The 23,595-nt window shown below is 39.2% G+C and overlaps 1 protein-coding gene across 7 annotated transcripts in view; it reads left to right on the top strand.

Moving 5' to 3' along the window:
• The first annotated feature begins 4,992 nt into the window (after nt 1-4,992).
• Nucleotides 4,993-23,595, top strand: part of BTAF1 (B-TFIID TATA-box binding protein associated factor 1) — a 45,603-nt gene continuing 27,000 nt past the window's right edge. For 4 of the 7 annotated variants that reach the window (XM_068399249.1, XM_068399251.1, XM_068399246.1 and 1 more), the window contains exons 1-8: nt 4,994-5,311; nt 15,315-15,438; nt 16,475-16,589; nt 17,698-17,844; nt 20,061-20,224; nt 20,631-20,767; nt 21,427-21,538; nt 22,822-22,890. In XM_068399249.1, the coding sequence (XP_068255350.1) occupies nt 5,298-5,311; nt 15,315-15,438; nt 16,475-16,589; nt 17,698-17,844; nt 20,061-20,224; nt 20,631-20,767; nt 21,427-21,538; nt 22,822-22,890 (882 nt within the window). In that variant the 5' untranslated portion in view covers nt 4,994-5,297. Of the gene's footprint in view, nt 5,312-15,314; nt 15,439-16,474; nt 16,590-17,697; nt 17,845-20,060; nt 20,229-20,630; nt 20,768-21,426; nt 21,539-22,821; nt 22,891-23,595 lie in introns of those variants that run through there. The other 3 variants (XM_068399252.1, XM_068399248.1, XM_068399253.1) reach the window with 3 other exon arrangements.

Raw genomic sequence — 23,595 nt, 5'->3', positions numbered from 1 at the left:
GTTAGAAAATGAGAAGTTTGAGATCATGGAACCACATGCTGAAGAAATTACAGACCATGGCTAACAAAAACAAGGTTGTTGTACAACCTTGTACAACAAGGTTTATCAGTTGTACAGAATTTCTGTTCATAATGGAGACAATGGAGATGGGCAAGGAGCACCACTCCTGAACGAGTCCAGGCGATCTCATGAGAGAAAACAGCTGAGAACAGAAGATCACAAAAGAGAACGACAAGTTTTCTCTCTCTATTTGTCGTATCAGGAGCCTCTCATTCAGGACAATTGTCCTGAACGTACAATGTTAAATATGATCAGAGGTAATGAAATCTAATGAGGTAATTATACAGCTCTGGTGACATTTGGAACCTTTTAGATGTTGGTGATTTTCACTAACTGATTGTTATTACAATCCTGTTTGATGTTGAGAAATTGGATTATTCCAATGGCTGATTGTTCTCATTGTGAAAAATTTTCCTCCTGTCCAATCAGAATCTCCCCAGGAGTAACTTGTACCCATTACCCCTCGTCTTTTCCATGTCACTCCTTGTAAAAAGGGAGTCTCCATCTTCTTTGTAGCCACCCTTTAAGAACTGGAACATGGTGATGAGGTCTCTCCTAAGCCTTCTTTTCTCAAGGCTGAACAAACCCAATTCTCGCAGCCTGTCCTCATATGGCAGGCTTCCCAGTCCTTTGATCATCTTTGTGGCCCTTCTCTGGACCCTCTTCAGCCTGCCCACATCTTTTTTGTATAGTGAAGCTTAGATTACAAAAAAATAAATACACCTTTAAATAAAAAATAAGCAGAATAACAATAAAAAGTATTAATTAGCAAGAAACAAGAGATATTAAAGAAAAAAATCCTTCAGCAATCAGAAATCTGATTTTAGTGACACTAGTAAAAAGGGGCCTAACCTACAAAGATAAAATGTAAAATAAAAACAAGGAAGATTGAATAATACTCGAAGACGAAACAGTTAAATATATAAAAATAAATAAGAATTTTAAAGTATGTTAGAAATAGCCTACGAGATAACTGGCTAGTTTGCAGACCTCAGAACAGAAGCATCATTAAGAAATACATGCTGCAAAGAACCTGCACAATTTACCTGCATAAGATCATAATACATAAATTTGTCTCAAAGCAAGTTTTTCCAGATAATCAAAATAATGATAGTGATTAAGACACCAGCAGAGGAGATGTCTGAACAAACTGCTAAGCAGGGACAAGCTTCTAAGACTAGCTTCTCTTCAGACAATATTTCCAAGGGAATTTATAAATCAAATAAGACAGCCACTAAAATACATGCAAACTATTATGAAAATAAAGGTTTTTTACTACAGAATCACAGAATGTTAGGGATTGGAAGGGACCTTGAAAGATCGTCTAGTCCAATCCCCCTGCCGGAGCAGGATTACCTAGACCATATCACACAGGAACGCATCCAGGCAGGTTTTGAATGTCTCCAGAGAAGGAGACTCCACAACCTCTCTGGGCAGACTGTTCCAGTGTTCAGTTACCCTCACTGTAAAGAAGTTTTTCCTCATATTTATGTGGAACCTCCTGTGTTCCAGCTTGCACCCGTTGCCCCTTGTCCTGTCAAGGGATGTCACTGAGAAGAGCCTGGCTCCATCCTCATGGCACTTGCCCTTGACATATTTATAACCATTAATGAGGTCACCCCTCAGTCTCCTCTTCTCCAAGCTAAAGAGACCCAGCTCCCTCAGCCTCTCCTCATAAGGGAGATGTTCCACCCCCTTAATCATCTTTGTGGCTCTGTGCTGGACTCTCTCTAGCAGACTAGGAGGTATCAAATGTTATACCTACACTTACAGAGAGGCTCGTGTGATCCTAAGCAATGAAAATTTACAAATCTTCAGGACACAAAAAACTAACTGGAAAAATAGAACTAGAAGACTAGAACATGTAGAAGATTATGGTATGTCACATCTAATCAGGAGGGATTCCACCAGGAAAACCATGCCTCTGACATCTACTATTTGCACAGCTGTAGCACTTGGAGACTGCACCACTTTTTCCCTAGGCTCTGTAGACATACATAGCAAATAAGAAAGCTGCAGTCGCTATGAATCTACAGACTAAGCAATAAGAGATCACAGGTGGGCACAGCTGGCAGGAGGAGGAAAACAAAATAAAAATAATTGAGATCAATGCAGGAAATAATGATCATAACTTACCAACTGACTGGAAATTATTGAGTTTTATCTCATGTAGGAACAGGTTTAGAGAGTATACTGGCACACAGCAGATTCGCAGGGGGAATTCTTCTACGTGTGCAAAAAGAAACAGGAGAAAATTTATGGCTACTCCTTGAAAAATGGGTCAAAAGAAAATAAGCATGCAAAAAGGATTGGTATGATTTACGGAGCAGGTGAACAGATGCATGGACAAAGAACTAGTTTTCATAGGGTGTAGGAAAAGGATTGAGCAGAAGATACAGGTGACCAGCTAAGTAAGGATGTGCTTTACATAAACGTCACATCAAAATACAAAAATTGGTGGTGTGAAACTTGAATGAATTGTTTTCCAGTCCAGAATGCCTGCTATTAGGTAAATAACAGATCATTCTTTCTGTCTTTTGCAGATTGTTTTGCTTGGGCTGCAGTTTATCATCATTTCAGCAAGTACTCAGTGTATAAGACCCAATGCCAGTATTTTCCCTGCACTCATTTTTATCAGATAGGATAACCCCTATGGAGCTGTTCAAAACGAATTTTATTGCATGCTTGATGGGCACTCTGCCTTGACTGCTATTAAAACAATGCACAAAATGTTTTTAAGGACCCTAAGAGGAAATAGGGTGTTAGAATTGGAAATAGCATCTGAGGGTCATTTCAATAACGCCCACAGCAGGACAGGATAGCTGCTGATGCCTGGCTAAAAAAAATGCGAAAATATTATCAGGGATGTTTGCTATACATCCGGGTCAACAGCATTGAACATGTAAGAAAAAAATATCCACCCTCAGCCTGGTCCTTGCTGCTGCCTACCCCAACTCCCTGCCATGGCTGAATGCCAGGCACCCCATCATGTGAAAACATGTATGCACATGGGACAGGAGCAGATGTGTACCTTGGCATGGGTCAGGGACACAGGCAGATGCACCTGCAACACATGATGGCATATGATGGCAGAAAGGAAAGTGTGTGTAGCTTTGGAGTACTTCAGTAAGAGGCTCTTGGCCTCCAACTAAACCCACTGTATTTTTTGTGTATTTTGCCACAGGAGGCATATTGAGCTATCTGAAGGTAGTTACTACATCAGAGCCACGACAGGGAAGAGAAAACGCATCATCTGGGTCATTGAGTCTAGCACAAAAACCATCTCTACAATCGAAAATGAAGTCTGTGGTTTGCTCTGGCCACATTCTGTGACGCAGAGGCCTTGGGCTGACTCATTGCTGGTGTTTGGTTGCTGCTTTAATGCCAGCTCCTAGTCACCACAGAGCTCCCACCAAAGGACAGGAGAGACAACAGGCTGGAAAGAGGCATTCTAGTTCCCAGTGTTTATACACACACAGGGCAGACCTTTCTAGAGGGCTCAAGTATAGGCTGAACCCGCATGGGTAAGAATAGATTGAAGTATTATGTACCAGTGTCTTGTTTAGAGAACTATAAAAAGACAGTGAACATGCAGACAGCATTAGTACGTCTATTTGGAGTATGCGTTAGTGGGGAATGAATGAGCGAACCCATACATGAAGAGTTAACTACTACAGGGAAAGGGAAACCATCCAGTAGAAAGGCCGAGGCTGAGCCTTCTTTCCCTATAGAAAGATTTGGTATGAAATATGCACAATGGGCTTTAGAGGAAAACTTTATCATACGGTATTATGCAAATTCATGTATTTATGCAAGTTTATGCATCACTTACAGGAAAGAAAAATCTATTATTGTGTTTTCAACTTATCACATGAAAGGTTATGTACGTCTGCTAAATTTACATCCCTATTAGTCGAAGGCTGATTTCTTAATCTGTGTTTCTCTGGATCAGATCGAAGCTGACAGCACGCACTGGGAAAGCTTGGTCTTCTTTCCCAAGAGTTAAGGGAAACTGCGGCCAGCTGCCCGCGGCACACGCTCGGCGGAGGAGGTCTGCCGGGCGGCACCCTGGGGATCTCTAAGCCCCGTTCTGCCCTAGGGGCCGCCCGGAGCCCAGCCGGGCCGGGAGAACGGGCGAGCTGCCTCAAAGAAGCAGGAGACGGCAGGAAGTGGAAGGAAACGCGTTCGGTTACGGAGCCGCCGTGACTGCGCCGCGGGGAGCGTCTTGGATGCCCCCTTGCTGCCTGGGGGGGGGCCGGTGCCGTTAATAAACCCTTGTAAGTAACCGAAGAGAAACCCTGTGAGCCCACCACCGAGCCCGAGTGCACAGGTCCCTGCGGTCAGGGCGGAGGGAGCAGCCCAGCGGGCGGGGCGGAGGCCGCAGGCGGCCACCCGCTCGGCCAGGCCCGGCCGCCGGAGGCGCCGCGGCCGCGTCCCTGCGCAGGGGGCGCGGCGCTGAGCGCGCTGCACGCCGGGAGTCGTAGTCTCTGCGGGCCGAGCCGCCGCGCCGGGCGTAAGCACCTCGGCGATTGGGGAGTGCGGCGTGAGCTCGCCGAGTCCCCCGCTGTCCCCTCCCGCCACGCTGGCAGGGGAGAAGCGCCACCACCCGGTGGACTGACAAGGAAACGCATGTACTTCGCGTTCTGGTGCCTCTCTTCTCCCCTCGGGGTGAAGGACTGGAACGCTCTCCTTTGAGCTTCCCCCCTCTCCACGTGCACATGGTACGCCCCGCCGGCGGCAGCGCCCCCCCCCCCCCCCCCCCCCCCAGCCGGCTCGGCAGGCTCCATGGCCGGTCCTGCTCAGTCTGGGCGCTGCGTGCGCCCGCCCTCCTTGCTCTTAGAAGCGCTCTCTCCATTGGCTGCGGCCGGGCGCTCTTGCCAATCAGGAAGCGGCTATCATGGAGGAAGGGAATAAATACAAGATGGCTGCTCATATAAAACCAGGCATTGGGCTTCGCCCCGGCGATGGGGGAATACAAGCTTTAAATCGAGCTCCGAGGGTCGTGTACCGCTCCCGGCCGCGCCGCTGCTGCCCCCCCGGGGGGAGCAAGACTCTGACCGTTGCCGGCCACAGCTGCGCTCAGCCGCTGCCCGCGGATCACCGGCGGGGCCGAGGCCGGGTGCGGCGCCCCAGAGGCCGGAGCTAGGCCCTGCGCCCTCCTCCCTGGGAGAGCGGCGCCGGCACCCCCGCCTGCTGTCCCGCAGCTCGCCTCCAGCGAGGCCCAGCTCCGGGCGGCCATGGCCGTCTCCAGGTCGGTAGGAGCCGGGAAGGGTGGGGGAAGGAGGGCCGGCAGCGGCGGCCCGGAGTCCTCGGCCCTCCGTATGTCCTGGCTTCGGGGGGTGCGGGGGTGAAAAGGGGTGCCCGGTTTCCACCCCCTTCGCTTCGGGACTCTGCGGTGGCCTCGACGAGGCCTCCACGCTCCTCGGCGGCATGAGGCGTCTCGGTGGAGTTTGGGGGTGGCTGCGTGCTCCGGCGCCTGGCTTTGCTTCCTGGCCTGGGGTAACTCCCGTGCCTGGCGCACAGAAGCCCCCCTTCCTCAGGCCACAGGGGCTCTGTCTGGGGTGTCTCGGGCTTCCTCCTGAATTCGACGCCTTCGTTTTGTTGGCCAGAACTTCCTGGGGTTAAACTGCTAGGGAATGATGATACCGAGTCTCAAAAACTGGCAACAAACCGTTTTGCTTTTCAGAGCCCTTAGTTGTAAAGTAACCGAAATAAAACAGGCTTCCATGGAGAAAAGCGATTAGTGTGTTCTGGCTCTGCCTCAAGATGTTGAGTAGTATCTGCTTACACACATGTGCGCTGGGGTGTGCCAGCGTTTAAAGTATTCACATATACAGAAGTATGTCTTAATAGAGCTGTTTTACAAAAAATGCTGAGCACAAATTCCTGATATCTTTTTGTGTGTGTGAAATGAGCATGTTAAGCTTCCTAACAGGATAGTTGAAAGGAAACCATAAATCCAAATTAACCTTGTGATAGATTAGCCTTAAGTCACGTGTTGGTAGTATCTCTGTACTTCCGAAGTGCTATAACAAAAGTAAATTCTGTTTCTGAAGCTGTATATGAATAAGTTTGCAATTCTGTGTGGCAGAGTAAAGGTGTACACATTTATAATGGAAATCTATTATTAATTCAAATTTATAGCCGTAATATGCCTTCTAAGACTTACAGTAGCAGGTATTTTAGTTTGAGCTTTGTGGTTTCTGCAAAGTATCCCTTTATCTTATTCTACTATTTTTTTTATCAACCTGTTATATATTAGGGTTTGGTTTTTTTCCAAAGCTGTCCATAAGAATATGGAAGTAGTAAGGATTGCTGTAACAAGACTACTATGTACATTAAAATACTATTGTAAGCCGTCATGTAAAAGAGAGTAGTATTCTAATTACATTAGGTCTGGGGCAGTCTGCTTAAATAACTGTGCTAAGGTATATGTGATATGGGGGCTAACTGGAATATCAAGATACAGCTTTTCAGCTGTATGTTGAGGTGTCTACTGTGAAGACTGGTTTCAAATTCAGTTACCAATGTTTCTGTATTTCTGTAAAACCACGTGGGTTTAGTGAAAAGCAGTAGTGTTCTATGCAAAGATTTAGGTAACACCTGTTTGGTCTGGTAACTGACAGGAAAAAAAATTTGTTTTGGGTGAGTTTCATTCTTAAGCTTCAGTGTGGAGCACTAAAAAAGTTGGTGTGTTAATAATGTCACATGTGCTACGTTGCTTCAGAGTACAGTTTTAAGATCGAAGTGTGACACACAAGTTGAACATAAGGTATAGAACTTTAATAAAGGTGCTGTAATACTTGTGAGTTGGTATAGAATTCTTGCAATTCCACATGTAAATTAGGTAAAAGAATTACACATTTTGGAATGTTTTAACATCTTAGTTATTCCTGGAGAATTCCAGTGTTTCTATAGTTGTCAGAAGTGATACTGTGTAAATTTGGCCTCACGCATCTGTTTGTATTACTTTGAAGTTACACAGCAACTCTTGACAAATGAACCTTTCAGCACTGGACCATAGGAACACTAATGATATAATGTCAGTGTTGCTTTTGTAAATGAAAGAAATCTTGTCTTCACCTTTTACTTCAGAACACTGAATTTCTAAGGTCCTTTCCTTCCAGGCATATTATAAATAATTGTTTTGTACACTTATATGTGTACAAATCTATTATGTACACCACATAACTATGTTTCTGTAGAGGGTGTGGCTGTTCCAGTTTATGTACCAGCTTCATTTAGTTGTAGAGATCTGCAATTTTCCTCTAGCTGGTTACAGTTACATTTTATATTTTTGAAGGACCAACATCATAACTTCATTGTTGAATGGTTCTAACTATACAAGTGTGGAGAGTGACGGAGAAGTTGCTTCAAATTAATCTTTCTCCAAGGACCATAGCCTTTGCTGAGTGCATACCCAACATTGATATTACCAAAAAACTTCATTAGGGTTAGTTCTGTATTGGGACCATAATTTAAAAAATAACTATTTTTGGAGGTGGAGGAGGAGGGGTATTTTTGCATTCTCAAAACAGGAAATTACCAAGCGGTTGTTTTCCCAGTAAAGTTTAGTTTCTGCTGTTTGGCAAATTGAAAACCTTTTTCAAAACCCTGGTCTAATTGGGAAGATCCAAACAAATACAGGGAATGCTTTGAAATATCTCAAAATTAGATTGAGAATTTGCAGCTTTGCTATTAATAACGTCATCTTAAAAATAATTGTCAGTTATTTGTAAACTATTGACAAAAGAGATTCTGATATTTTATTCTGCATTATATATATATATATATATATATGGGCTTGTTTTACTAGATCCTGCTGTTACACGGACTGAAGACCTACTTCTATATAACGCTTCTGTGATGATACACTGGAAAGTAGACCTCAAAGCAGAACAGTAGACACCTCATAACAAAAGATGTTGCAGAATAGTTGCTTTGTATATGCTCATCTCTTTGGTAGTTTTATGCTGAAAAGACTAACTAATGAACACCATCCTCCATAAGTATGTATAGGTGGGTGGGAAGGTAAATATTCTTTCTGTATGAAGTAGTATAACTTTTTCATGGCTAATAAAAAAAAATAAAAATAATTCTTAATAGTGGAACTGAGAAGGAAAGAAGGAAGTGAAAAGTTTTGCTTCAGCTTCATTTCTACAAAGTGTATGTTCCAAGTGAATAAATACAATGGCTCACTAGTGATCTTTTGAGATACTTTAGATGAAAAAGTAATAGTGCCATTTTACGGAAAATGACAATGCTCGTAGATTACTCAAGGTGATTGAGTTGCAGTGGCTACTAAAGCATTGATAGTCCCTTTCAATATCTAATAACTCTTTTGCCCCATTTCTTTACTGTGTTCAAAGGCACCTGATGTGTATCATTATTCACCAAGGCTGTTCATGGCTTTCTCATTTTTGGGGGCCTTCACAGTACGAAGGAGAACAAATATGCTTTTAAAACATCATGAAATGCATGAAGCTGGTAAGATGCATTAAGAATAAGCAATTTGGTTTTAATAGGTATATATTTAAGTTCACCCTGAAATACCTTTTTAAAGACAGTCTCTTCAGGGTAAGTTCAAGACACTTCCTTAAGCAAGTATGGGGAAGCATAACAATTTGCTGCTGTTACAAGCCATTCTTGATTTGCTCCATGTAAGTCTAGTTTCTAGTTTTCAGTGTTTTCATTTACTTGGATTTGTGTATAACTGGTAACATGTAGATTAGGAACCTAGTTTTTATTTTAAAATAAATAATAATGTCAGAAGGCTATGATAGTAAAGCTCCTGGAAAATAAGCAGGCCTCGTATGTTGCTTTTGGCTTTTGAAGTATAGGGCTATGACTTCCCAAGAACAAATGGCTGCACTGGCTGGTATCATTACTTATGTAACATTTCAACTTTTATACTGCATCATTGGGAGGTTGAAGTTCTTACAAGATACCAAAATTATCCAAAGTCTCTTTTATGGGCCCTCTGTACCTTTTAGAAATGTTCTTTTGGGGTTATCACAAACTTTCTAAAGAAAGAATTCAGCTTCTAGCTTGTTTCAAAGCTATTATTTCATGGCTGCTCTTGCATGAAAAGCAAGAGTTAAACTGAACAAGAAGTATGTTTTCACTAGTACTTAAAGGCATATGCTTGTACCATCAGAACAGGTAGATGCTCTAACCAATGCGATCACAGGAGTTCTTACTCAAAAGAGTGTAACTCTTCTCTTGTTGATGGACATGAACTCAAAGACCAGAACAGTGCACTGCCTTCCCTGTTGCAGTTTGTGGGAGGGAGTGCCCACACAGTCATGGGGAGAGGGGGAAGCAGAAGTAGCATGTGCACTACTGCCCGAAGGAGCTAGAGCTGTGAAATTTCTCAGACGCCTAACAGACTGAAATGAAAGTTGAAACTCAGGACCGTGCTCTGATAAGAATTCTAACCTGCTCCAGCAGCTAGAACTGGAATTCTCACCAAGGCATTCCATATATTGCTTGTTGACATGCTTCTTGTAGTAGTACATCTTTACAGCTGTTTTAATTTCCTGTTCTTTCTCAGTTTTTGTAATGTAATTGGTCATGTGTATTTGGGCTGTGTTGTTGATGTAGATACACATGTAATAGTTTACAAATAAAACTTGCACAGCCTAATGCTGTGGATCATATATGAAATATACATTCTGTATGGAATTAATTAGACTAACTTTAGCATTTGGTTGGCTTCCATGTGCATTATGTAATACTGTGATCGGTGTGGTGATGGAGCTCTTGTTTCATTGGAGGTGTCCCTTCCACTGCTCTGTAGAAACAAGATTTCTCTGTTGTCCACACCTCCACCTTCGTAACTATTTACTCCACAGTCTCCTGCCTATGAGAATTAAAATCACAATCTGTTCTTTATGTGTATCATCACACTTTTTTTGTTCTGAATTCTGTTCAGTGATACCTTGCTTGCTTGCTGATTGTATATTGGCAAGTTGTTTACTTGATTATTTAACAGTTTATATGTGCTTTAGTAGGGGCTTGACTTTTTTTTTTTTTTGAGCCGTGAAGCTGACCAAGCTGGGATTTGACCAAATGATGAAACACCACCCTGAACAAAGGATTATTGGGTCAACAAGAAAAGCTAAGGCATCCCCATTAGAACTTAGGTTGAATTTCACAGTGTGTGTCAGCCGCTGTCAAGTCTAAATTTTAACTTAGTGATGTTTTCTAGGTTTCTGGGCTATTTCTGTACTAAGAAATAGCGCCTGGGAGGAAGCTCCTGGGTGTTGAAATATGATTTATACTGTCAAGAGTATTCCCTTGCCTTCTAATGGGTGCCAGCTTGCAGTTTTCCAAAGAGCTCTAGGCAGAGTTTGACATTAAGAGTGTTCCAGGGACTATGCCACTAAGAGTTTTTTGTATGGTCACAGAATTTTAATGGGTTGGAGGATATGCTGGGGTAGTTATGAGCTGTTCTGTACCAGTTGGCCTTTACTGTCAGTGACTGTTCCCTGGCCAGTCAAACATACTGGCACACAGAGATGTAGAGTCCAAACAGATCTTCATTGGCAGCAGTGATCAGTTCCCTGTCCCTTTCAAGCTTCAACTCATTGGAATCAACAAATTGGAAGTTTCCCCATCTGAAGTCCTGTTGGAACCCAGTCCAGTCAGAACGCTTACACTGGCATGATCAGGGTCTTTGTACAATTCAGCTACATATGTCTTTTGGAAACATTTTGATAACCTCTGTATCTTGACCTGGTCATTAACTATCCCTCTACTAGCTTTGTAATTCCTCTATAGCTGAAGGGCTTTCAAATCCACATCATCTAGTTTCCACAGGAGTGCCATAAGGTTCACTTTAAATATTATAACTGTCCCTTCAAATGGAGATGAGCTGTCTGGAGACATACCTTTAGGCAGCAAAGAACTAAAGATTAGCATGAAGAACAGAACAGGTCATTTGTTGCAACATTTGCCTGTTGTGCCTGGGTACAGTCATATCTAACTTACTTTAATGCTGAATATGCAAAACGGATTGGAAAGAAATGACTAGAACATGAAATCACCATGCTACCTGGAGAGTGCCACTGAGTTAGTTGTGATGGCTCTTTTGAAAGTACTTGCTCTCATGTTTGTCCTTTGTAATTTTTTAAATTTGTAGTCTTTGCTGCGATAATGCAGTGGAAGAACAAAAGGTTTCTTATGCTTAGTGACTGGGTGTCAATAATAGTTTCTGTGTACTTTTATTCACAAAACCTCTATTAGTTAACTGAACTAAGCCTGAACATAATCATTCTGCATAACAGTGTTGATCAGAGAGATGATGTTCCCCCTTACGACAGCCAACCTTGCTATTCTGATCTACAGCAATGCAAATAAAACTGTTTACTGTTAGAATTCTTCTTGCCTGCAATTCTTTCTCTAAGAATTAATTATTTTTTTTTAGAATTGTCGGATAAAATTGTTTGAATGGTAGTAGTCTAGTGGTGGAAGAGTCTGGTCCAATTCGGGACAGACCTACTGATTATTCTTGGGTATCTCTCAGGTGGTTCTATGAATTCAGGCTTTAGTCTTTTCAAAACTAGTGTGCTTTAATGAAATGCTCTGAGTGTGAATATTTATGTGGGGAGGATACTTGCCTAATCTAGGTGTCTGGTGCCAGTTTAGATGGTATAATATGTCCTTGCTACTTCAGAATGGCAAGGAGCTCCTGCATTGTGTGTCATGTCTGCAGACCCCATGTGCATGACTCATTCTGAAGTGTCTCAAATGCTACTAGATGCCTATTCTTAAGCACCTGAATTGATGTCTTTGTGTCAGAAACATTTCTAATGAACTCTGTGTCAGTGTGAAAGCTCATGTGGTATTTCTTAGAAGAAAAAATACTTAATTTGAATGTAATGCTGTTCATAAGAACTTTGAATTGCTTCTCCAAGTTCTGTCTTGCTGATACACTTCAGCAGTGACTAGAAAATCTCAAATTTCTCAAGTGAGAGGAAAAGTTAGTGCTTTGTAATGGGCTTATATATAGCATGAGTTCACAGAGGGGTGGTGTATGGTTGCTGTCCTATCAATGAGATGTAGTTGACTCAGGATTGGAAGATGACTGTCAGAAGGATTATCTAAACCATTGCTTATGAGTTAAAAGTGAAAGACTGTATTTTTAAGCACTGATTTACAGCAGTTAACATGCAGGAGTAGTAGTTTTAGAGATCTATTTCATTTGATGGTATTTAGATTTTTTTGTAACAATCTGTAAATCTCTGGTTTTCTTTTTATTTTTTTTTCTTCCCATAAGTACTCCATGTTATTTCTCTTGTTTGCTTGTGTCTACCATATGCTTATAAAAACTTCCTGACAGCCTGTGTTGAACTGTTTCATAAAATAGGAAAAAATTTGTCTGCATTGTGGAGCATTTCACTCCTCCACGCTGATTCAGACTTCTGTGTTACATTTGTGAATGATGTGAGCCACGCAGAGCTCTGCTTACAGCACTGTCAAACATGAGAGGCAGAGAACCACACGCCCTTAGAAAACTCTCTTAGTTCTCTTTGGCTTTAACAACTGGTTTAGAGACTGTTAGTTCATTCTGAGAATGAAAACCTTGTCAGAACTTAGGAAATTTCTTTCCCAACTGCAGGTCCTCAAAATTAATTTGCTTAGAATTTTTAGTATTTTTTCATTCTTAATGAAACTAAGAATGAATAATTTTAAAAAAACTAGTGCTGCTGGTCAGTGGCAGCTTTCTCAGTGCTACCCTTCCAACTAGAGCAGCAGAACTTGGGCTCTGCCATGCTCTGCTTCAGCAACACCAAAACTTAATCTAAGTATCTTAATACCTCCAAAATATTAACTGTTTGGAACTGTACATCAAGGAAGTCTGGGGAGGGAAAGGAATAACGATTAGTGTGACCAGGAGTGCTGTTAGTCAGACATTCTTAGCTGTATTTGCTAATCCTGTTTCCATTTATTTTGCTGGGGTTGAACACTAAAACCTTCCTATAGTGATGTGAGACAATAGAAAGATTTTTTTCATTTTGCATTTGTACGTAAGTTAAGCATATTACAATTTAAAATCACAAATCACAAACCAAGCATACTGCAGGTTAAAAAAACCCAACAACCAGCTGTATTTTGTAGATAATACAGCTTCAAAAAGCTGTAGATTTTAGGAGTGACTATCTAGTGTTGTAACTAAGATTGGAGTTAAACTAATCTTTTGGAGGGTAGGCTGTCATAGTGGTTTCCTCCTGTTTTGACACATGAAGAGTTCTAGCTGAGGAGGTGGTCTAAGTTGCACATTCTGTTTGACTTTGGAGATGAAAAAAAGATACTTTGACAGTTAAAGGAGTGGGTAGTGCTAAATGGCAAGCTGCTTCGAGTATGGAACACTGGAATTTCACGGAGAGATGAAGACTGAAGGCAGTGAGTTTAAGAGTAACGGAACAAGCACATTAAAGCAAGCTGTGGTTGCTCTTCAAGCTGGGATATTTTGTACTGAATAATACTGAGTGCTGCAAATCGGGTTGGGTTATTACTGTCAAATGTACTAAGGAAAAAATACTGGTAAATAACTAAGTACCTAGTATGTTCTTCCTGACTAGTCTACTATCAGTGATTTGGAAGAGCTCAATCTATAATGCTTTTGCTTTCTTCCTTGACTCTGTAATCACACAGAACTGCTAGTTTAGATATGTTTTGGTTTTCACTTTTATGTAACTTTAAAACAATTTGCTAACTACTAAATCATGGCAATTGAAACTCCAGTTTTATCTACAGAAATTGAAGTGGGCTCACCTGTTTTAGTAGTAGGAAGAGGATTATTGCAAAGCTGGCAAATATGTGTGTCTAAAATACTAGAATGATTTGAAATACTTTCAGTTAGAAATTTTTTTTATCTAATGGATATTTAATCTAGTATCTCCAGTTGTTAGAGCATTTGGGTTTTGGAACTATATTTCTGTGACATTACTGCCTTGGCTCTGTAGCACTGTTGTTTCTAATGCATTGTGACACATAAGATATTCCCAGGAGTAAGTGTGGCTTAAGCATGTCAAAGAAAATACAAAATCCAGTGATATTGGAAAGAGTTTTTTTTGTTGTTGTTGTTTTTTAAATGATTGGAACTAATGTTAAAGGCAGTTTTGGTGAAATGTAACAGACAAACCGGCAAAACATTTGTCCTTTTCCTGTATTTGGTCAAACCTAGGGTACGTGTTTATGAGGAAGGAGAGTTGTTTAGGGTACCTGTATCCTTATTTCATTAGGCTGATCTAGGTGAGCTTCACTGCTGTGTAAATTCCAGCTTCAGATTGTTGCAGTATTTGGAGGAGTATTTTTATGGTTAAGGCTAGAAGGGATAATTCCAGTTGCACTGCATGGACAGGTTCTGGACCTGCATTCAGTAATAACCTCATACTGCCCGATAACTAATGGATAAACCAGGCACCCTTTAAAGAGTTCTAACTGTCCCACTTATAGTGGAGGGAATAACAAACATTTGCTACTTCCATCATTGGTTTGATTATCCAGGTAGTCTCTATTTTTACGTGCTTTTTTAATATGATGACTTTCTTTCTCATTCAGTAACTCTAAACAAGAAATAAGCTAGCTGTTCTGAAAACAGATGATTGGGGTCTCTTTCACTAAATACAGAGTTACTGTGAAAACAAATCTGCTGGTTAAATTCCTGTGTTTTGTGGGAAGGTCAGAGGTATTGGATTATTTCAAAGCTGTAAATACAACAACAGTTTTGGTCTTATATATTCCAGGTGGTTAGGGAGAAAACGTGTGAAAAGTAAAAATTTGTGGTACCCTGGGATAGCAGGGTTTGATATTATAGATCACAGGCTATGTCTTCAAGAGAAATGATAATGCACAATACGAGCAGTTGAGCCCTTTGCTTTCTCTATCGGAAAGAATTTGATGAAGATCATTTACAACTTAACAGTATTTATTTTTCAATATTGAAAATGTTCTATCACAGAACAAAGAAGGGAACAATTTAATTTTTTCTTGTCACTGCAGATTTTTTAAACTAATGTTTCTAACAGTTGCTCCGTAGTTTTTTTGCTTACCAAATTAAATGTGCTCTTAGAACAGCTATGCTTACTATTAGAAAAAAGTACATTTGTCACCCTGTCAATTGACAGTCTTCAGGAAACATTTCTTCTGTTTGTATTAGATAAACTGAAAAATGTGGGAGAATATTAATAGAAATGAGCAGCTGAACTCTGAATAGCATAACATTTTCAGTTTTTCTCAATATTTAGGCTTGATCGTCTCTTTATTTTACTGGACACCGGTACAACACCAGTAACAAGAAAAGCAGCTGCACAGCAACTTGGGGAAGTAGTGAAACTGCATCCTCATGAACTGAATAATCTCTTATCTAAAGTAAGCATCTCTTTTTTTGAGCTTGCTTTCAGTACTTTAATGGTGAGAATAAAACTAGTTTAAAGGGGTGTGGGTTCTGTGGGAAGAAGAAAAAGCATAGTAGTCTTGTTCTCTGAAAATAGGAGACTAAAGAAAATTAGGAGACTACTTCTGTTAAGCCTTCTGCTTTTTCAGCCTCTGAAATGATTACATAAGTCAGATTTCACTTTGCATTCAGTATTGATATTCAATGTTTGCTGTTAAATTCAGATTTTCTTCTATAAAGAGAAGCTCTGCTGCCTTATAAAAATTTCTGCTCTTGCCTTTAAAGATTATTACTGATGTGATACAGCATTAAAAATATAGGAGGCTGCATGTCTTTAAAAGGGCTGGAAAATGGAAAGAGATTTCCATTAGTTTGATACTTCAGTCTGTCCAAGTCCAGTAAAAACACCAAAAATAGTCTGTATCTGACAGCTGGAGGTGGCTGAGTGACCTCAATTCTGCTCCTGTTGAACAGGTGCCCTCACCACAATTGATAGTATCAACAGAGTGGCCAAGGAATCATGAATATCTAACTACTTTCAGAGAAAGAAACAGGTTTTCCAGATTTGAGACATAGTGGTAAATTAGTTTAGAAGAGCATATGTTGCTTCAAGTGACCCATGTTGTCCCTGTTCTTGGGTTAAATGACTTCAAAGTTTTAAGGTCTATTAATATCTTCTGAAGACTTCCTTTTAGAAAGCAAAAAACCAAAAGTCTCAAGCTTTGTTCAGTACCTGGAGGAAATCAAGGTTGAGTTTGACTGATGGGACTAAATGTATGTTATAAATTCTTGATGTCTGGCTGTGGCAAGAGTTCTGCTAAGCAGTGAGCAATACAGAGAAGGCTGCTCACATTTCTTTGTTTTTTTTTCTTGTCCTTTGTTTTTGTTGTTTTGAATGTTGTCTTAATCCATAGCATTAAAAGTGTGTTTTAATAGAGCATAACAGCTTCTGGATTTTCTGAAAGTACATTTTAAGCAAATATTTATTTATTTATTAATCTCTTCCTAAAGGTGTTAGTGTATTTAAGAAGTACGAATTGGGATACTCGTATTGCAGCTGGCCAGGCTGTTGAAGCAATAGTGAAAAATGTACCTGAGTGGAATCCAACTCCAAGACCAAAACAAGGTGCTTCTTAAATGAATTATGTAGAATTCATTGTTTATCTGATGCAAACTGACTGTGATATGAGAGTTTTCAAGGCAACTATGTAATTCTGTTTTTTTATGAGCATAGACTTTTTTTTATGCACGGACTGTAGTAAACCTCTTTGGCTTTAGATGTTCATACTCAATTACAACAACGTGCCTGACCTTGTTTCTTCTAAGATTCCTGTGCTTGTGCTCTGTACCCTCATAAAGCTTTACTTTTATAAATAAACGGAATAATAACTAGTAAAGTGGCAAAAGTTTTAACCAGTCAACTTTGTCATGATATTTTGCAGACACACTTTCTCTTCTCTGTTCCCTTGCTCAAAGCACCTTTCTGAGGGAGGTGAAATGGCTGCTTGCTGAAGTCTGTTCTGTTTGTGCTCACTTTGCATCTGAAACTGTCATGCTAGGGATGTTAGAGTTGCTTTCATTGTTAGCTTATGGACCTATTGTCAGTGATTTTGTCTAAACCTGTCCATGTTCACAACCTTATGTGGCACAGGTTCCAGAAATTCACTAACTATTTAAAAACACCCACAAAACAAAACTCATGTCTGTTTTGAGTGATTTCGTATCTGTTTCATTCAGTGCCTCCTGGCTCTGTTGCTATAGAATTTGACAAGCAAGTTCTGCATTTGCCTTATCCACTGCCTTTATGATTTTGGTATACCATATTTGCTCTCCTTCTCATGTGTTTGAGAAAAAAGGTACTTGTTGGTCTTGTGATGTAATGTTGGCAGGATACTTGTTTGAACTCTTTGTGAGCCATATGCAGTTCAAACTGCAAGTTGGCTGTATGTGTACAGAGAAGACCTAGTGGTATGTCAGTGTCCAAGATTTTAAAAAGCTAAATTTATCAAGGGAAAAACATTAACACTTTTTTCTATTCAATTAAGTGTGTTAAGTGAGCTTTTTCAGTCTGTCTTTGTGAAATGGAGCTTTTATATTTTGTGAATCAAAATGCTGTATATCTGATGATTCCTTTGGAGGCGAGAAATTATTTCTTCCTCTTTCTCTCGCTTAATCTTCTTTGAACAAAAATTTCATCACATTGTCCTTAATATTATTTTCAATGTACTATCTAGAACCAGGCTCAGAAAGTCCTATGGAAGATTCACCTTCAACAGATCGGTTGCGTTTTGACAGATTTGATATATGTCGGTTGTTGAAACATGGTGCATCTCTTCTTGGATCTGCTGGTGCAGAATTTGAAGTCCAAGATGATAAATCAGGTATATATGTATATTTTACTTGCAGACAAGAAAACTTACTGATTTGAAAAAGTTTGTTGTGGCAGTATTATGAGTCTAGTCATCCATGGTTTCTCAGAATGCTAGGAAATAATGGCAGAAAATATTCCCCAACATAACTGGTTTGTATTATCTTTCTCAAGTTAAATGATTTTTTTAGGAGGTGTTTATTTTTTGTTTTTTTTTTTCTCTTACCAGAATTAGTATGCATACAGGGGGGAAGAGGAGAGTGGAAACCTGAAAGAGGGAGCTGAAAAAGCAATATTAAAGGCTTCTGTAGAATTTCTGTAGACTCTTTCTAAGAGGTGCAGGAACTGTCACCACTTGTTATTCATTAAAATGGGGTTCCAAATATAGTAGTAGGATGTGGCTTATTTAAAAGCTTGAAGGTTTCAAATGTAGAAAAATTGCATGAAAAATACTGTGATAAAACTGTTAAAGTCAGAAGGTCAAGTATCAGTGCCTGTGTGATGTCTTTTGTTTCAAGTGACTTGTCTGATATCTTTCTTTAACTGTTTAGCTGAGAGAGTTGGTTTATATCAGTGTAATGGCATTGAGTTATTTTAATATAAGATTTTTTTGTTGTGGTTACTGTACTCTCCTGCTCTAATTCCAGTCCATCTTCCAATTTCTGCACCAAATGAAATGATGCTATAGATCGGAATCGTTTCTTCTAATGAAACCCAATCTGTTCAGCAATGAAATAGATGGAGTAGGACACTTTAGTTCTTAGAAGTCTGATATTTATCCCAGTGTCACATGATTGGACATAAATAATTCTATGAATGAAAATAAATAAAAAATATAATATCAAAAACGTAAGAAAATTAAACTAAAAATAGCTTTAGTTGCTGCTTCTTTTTAACTGGTGGGAAAATGTACAAAGGCTGCTTTCTATTCTGCGTTTTGTAGCAGCTTTCCTTTTCAAGTAAGTAGCCAATGTGAATGGACATAAAGCAAGTTAAATGATCTTTGGAATTAGCAGTCTTTGACACTTTTTCCTAAGATGAGCTTGTGAAAGGAAAAATATTCTCTAGAGAATGGAAGTTGTTTGTATTTCTCTGCTTGTCAGTTAAATGCAATTTTAAAAAAAAAAAAAGGCTTATTAGTATAGATATAATTAACTACTAGTTACTACTCAACCTGGTGTATACCTCAAAATTCTGCCAATATTGGTCACTTACATACAAGTTTATGTGCAGATATTTGACAAAAAGTCTAATTTCCTGACTGGTTTCTATACCACACATGTAAGAAGAACGAAGTCTGACAGCCCTACAAGCTACAAGTTTTGGTTTACTGGGAGGGTTTATTCTACTCGGGCACTAAAATCTTCTATTTTTAATGAAAATGTGGGTACTCCCCAAGTCTAGGTGTTCAATAATTAAAGTGTTGAAGCTTCACAATGTTCTGGAGGTGGCTTCTATTAGCTTCCTAAATGAGCCTTGCTTGACATGTGAAGTTTGAGGATAAGATTGTTAACAGACTCCAGCACCCTCAGAAAATAATGCATGTGCTTCGGTCTAGATTGCCATCAGGAGTTAGTCTGGGCAGAAGGAAAGGAGACATCTTGGTCTATTGCATTTTTACAAGGAAGAATGTTTCTGAAGAGAACAGGTTCAGATTCAGCCTAGCTTAATATAGGATATTGGATTGAATATCATTTGAGGGGTTTTATTTGTGGTCGTTATTTCTTTATGTTCTGTTGGGAAACACAAACCTAAGTTTAGGAGGAAAAGAAACCTTAGGAAAAAAAGAAAAAGCCAAAAAACACAGATTGCCAAAATCAACAGATCCAAGAAGGATGCTTGTGCTCAATAAAAAAGCACTAGTTCTTGAATCAGTTGCTGGATTTATTTTTTAGTGTGTTAATTCACTCCTTTCACAATGCACTTTCCTAAAAATTCACGGAAAACTTGGGGGTTTACTTCTGTAGACCAAGTGTAATTTAATGAATTTCATTTTCTGCTTAAAAATCAATAACAGTTTAAGTACTAGTGTAGCTTCAGCAGCAGAAAAGGTCTTCTTAGGAATCAGTGTGATTTGGTTTAAAAGATTGTATTGATGTATTAGCCAAGTACAATTTAATTCTGTAACTTTTGGCTTTCTTATGTTATTTCATTGAGCAAATCTTCAATAGTGAATACATCTGGTTGCAAATCTGACACATCTTCCATTTTCTAAAAACTTTTTTTAAGGTGAAATTGATCCTAAAGAGAGGATAGCACGACAGAGAAAACTGTTACAAAAGAAACTTGGCTTAGACATGGGTGCTGCAATTGGGATGAATACTGAGGATCTGTTCAATGATGAAGATCTGGACTATTCGCCTTCTTCAGTTTCACTAGTAAACAAACAACCTGTAGGTAAACCCTTGGGCTGTTTGACTGCAAGGAATAATACAGTGGGTTTGCTTTATTTCATAGAATCATTTAGGTTGGAAAAGACTTTTAAGATCATTGAGTCCAACCATAAACCTAACACTGCCAAGTCCACCAAATTTGTGCTCTGCAGTTATAAGCTTTATATTTTAAGTATGATGATCAATGTCTAATATGGTATGCTTTGACTTCCTGAAGTCAAAGTCCTTGAAGTCAAGCCCTTGACTTCTCATGCCCCATAGCTGCATGTTAGTGTTATTTGATGTCAAACTGCTGCCCTGAGTTTGAAATGATAGAGGGCTGGGGAAGTTGAGAGCAATGTGGGTTTGAGGATTTTTCAGGACCTTCATTGTAAGAAGAATTGACAAAGAATGACTTCTCTTTCAGACTCTTCAGGCTGCTGAGTTAATTGACTCAGAATTTCGAGCTGGTATGAGCAGTAGACAAAAGAATAAAGCCAAAAGAATGGCTAAGCTGTTTGCAAAGCAAAGGTCCAGAGATGCAGTGGAAGCTAATGAGAAGAGGTATAATAGTGAACTGGTTTGCTTTCATTTCAGTTAAGCTGGGATTGTGATTTATCTGTTGAAGAACTTTCTGCAGCCTTTGCATCTTAATCTTTTATGTGCTAATTGCGCTGATGGTAAAACACTTGCACACCATGCTTATTCCCTGTAGAGCTTTGTTAAGGATCTAGCTTCAGAGGATTCTTGCAATAATGGGATGCTACAGTTCAAATTTGTGGTTTGTCCCTGTTATTAAATATGGTTTGAGAATAGTGCATGAAAATGCGAGATTTAAGAAGATAAGCAATAACTAAAAATTTAAGATATAACTTTCTCATGTATTCTATGTTCTTCATTGTAATTTATAGTGACATATTATTGTACCTACTATGTTTATAACAAGCAGTAAACAAAATTATCTTTCCTTGATTTTTATTTAAGAATTTCTGTATTTCTTGGAAAGGGCTGAGAAGGATTGCCAATTTGGGACAGCATTCTGCTGTCTCCTCACTGAATTTTTTTTACATGTAAACTTACCTATTTTGCACATTTCACAGTGTTAAACCTCTTTGGTTTGTATTCTTGCCACACTTTATTGTATCTGAGACTTCGGTTGTAGAAGTAATTACTTCCCCTACAGCATACTTTCAGTTCACAAACTTATACTTGTTCCTTCTCAGCAATGATAGCACTGATGGGGAACCAGAAGAAAAGAGAAGAAAAGTTGCAAATGTTGTCATCAACCAGCCTGCCACAGACTCAAAAACATTGGTAGAAAATGCTCCAGAAGAGGTATGAGATATTGTTCTGCTGTTAGCAGTAATGATAATTCATTTTTTTATCACAGTAATGTAAAAAAAAAATCCTTTATTGCTTCCAAATTCTTTAGTCATTTAGCATTAAGAGACATGGAGTAAAGAATGCCATTGCCAGCTTACTTTTATAGGTAATGGAGAAAATGGGCTTCAAACTGTATATAGCATTGAGGAAGAAAACCTGTTTAAGCCATTGGTAGCAGTTTGTGACCGAAATGAACCTGAGTAGGTGGATTACAGGTGTCAGACCTGGGTATTAAACTGTAAAACTCTGCTGAACACTTAGATGATGGGATTAGACTGAGCCATAAATAATTTGATCTAAATGTTCATGTACACTTTATTTAATCTTTGCCTTACTTTAATTAGCCTTAATTTAGAATTAAGTTCTATCTTTAGTAGTTCAAGATTTAAACAATTACCTTAGTCTTAGAAAAACTTGTGTTTGTTTCAGTAGACTGAAAAGCTGAAAAATTGTAAGAAATGCTATACCAGCGTACAAATGGTACATAGTTTATTTGAAGAGACTTTATCTTGATTAGACTCTATTCTACAAAAAGAAGATTTTTCCAAACATAGCTTAGTAATGAAATTCTTATTTGCAAAACGATGATGGGAAAATGAATTTGAGAGATTAATGATAACTGCAGGCTGAATAGCTGCTGGTTGCTAGCGTTTCAAATGCTTTGTGTTTGTGATGGTATAAACTTAGTAATGTTAGTGGTGTAAATTCCTTTCCACAGCCATGTTGGTTTCCTTGTAGGAAATTCTGGGATAGTGGTTACGCTTCTGGTTTTCAAAAATGCAGAATGTGTTTTGAAAAGGGTGGTGTTTATTACTTGATTAATTGACCCAATTTGATTATGTAGTGTAATTTCAAACTGAGACTTGCCTATTATGTTCTTTAAAGGCAAAGTTCATAAATTTAAAGAATCACTGGGGGGGATAAGAAACTTTCCTTAATTTTCTGCCCTAGCATGGTTCCTAAAGGGAGGCTCAATTCCAGAATATCAAAATAACTACCTTACAGAAGAGGTTACACTACTAACAGACAAACTTCATAAACTTTTTAAAAGATCTAGTGCCAATCAGCAAGGTTTCTGAAGTGTGGAAGAAGGTTGTTTTTTTTCAATTCTGTCCAGTAACAAAGAGAATACTTAAGGTTTTGGAGGCCTTTATTATCTTCATGTATCTAAGTGGTGTACAATATACGAAGTGTTCGCCTGATCCCTTTGTATTTTAATCTTGTACGTAATTTAGGCGAATGAATGGCCTCTGGAAAGCTTTTGTGAAGAGGTGTGCAATGATCTCTTTAACCCTTCTTGGGAGGTAAGATATATGTGCAGTATCTAAGGTGTAACTACAGATTAAAAAAAGGCTTCAACAGAAGCACCAAAATTGTATGTGTAGGACTTAAGAGCATTTTGCTAGGTAGCAAAAAATACATGAATCATGAATACAGATTACATTGCCAAGACAAATCTGCTTTTAGAGAACTTAAGTGTTTAAGACTCGTTTAAAGGAAAAATGAAAACAGATGTGTAGTGTGTATTCAAGTGGAGAGTGGGAAAGATATGGAAAGCAGTGATTATAAGTGAGAATTCTGGAAGTATTGAAATTCAAGCAAAATAAAAACACATTAATCTATGGTCAAAAAGATTAAGCAATTAAAATAGGCTTGGATTCATCAAGAGTTCGAGGAATATTGTGTGAGTTGCTGACAACAGCAGCATGTTTGTCTAATGCTAAGCTAGTAGAAAAGGGGAGGGAACCAATCCTTTGGTAACAGAGGGTAGGCTACGAATCATTAGTTGTTCTCTTCATTTTTCAAAAGGAACTTTAAACTTCTTTTAGAATGACAGTAAATACCAACTACAAAACCAGTATTGCCTAGACAACTTATTTTCAAGATTCAAAACCTGTTCAGCTCACCCTTTTATTCAATTCTTATAGTATTTTCCACAAACTTTTATATCCATTCCAAGCAAAAATATGAAGTAGCTGACAATGGTCTCTCTTCCTTGAGCAGAAGAT

Source organism: Nyctibius grandis, chromosome 4, assembly GCF_013368605.1.
Source record: "Nyctibius grandis isolate bNycGra1 chromosome 4, bNycGra1.pri, whole genome shotgun sequence".
Taxonomy (NCBI): domain Eukaryota; kingdom Metazoa; phylum Chordata; class Aves; order Nyctibiiformes; family Nyctibiidae; genus Nyctibius; species Nyctibius grandis.
Note: the sequence above shows the minus strand (reverse complement) of the source record. Positions and strands in the feature narration are given on the sequence as shown.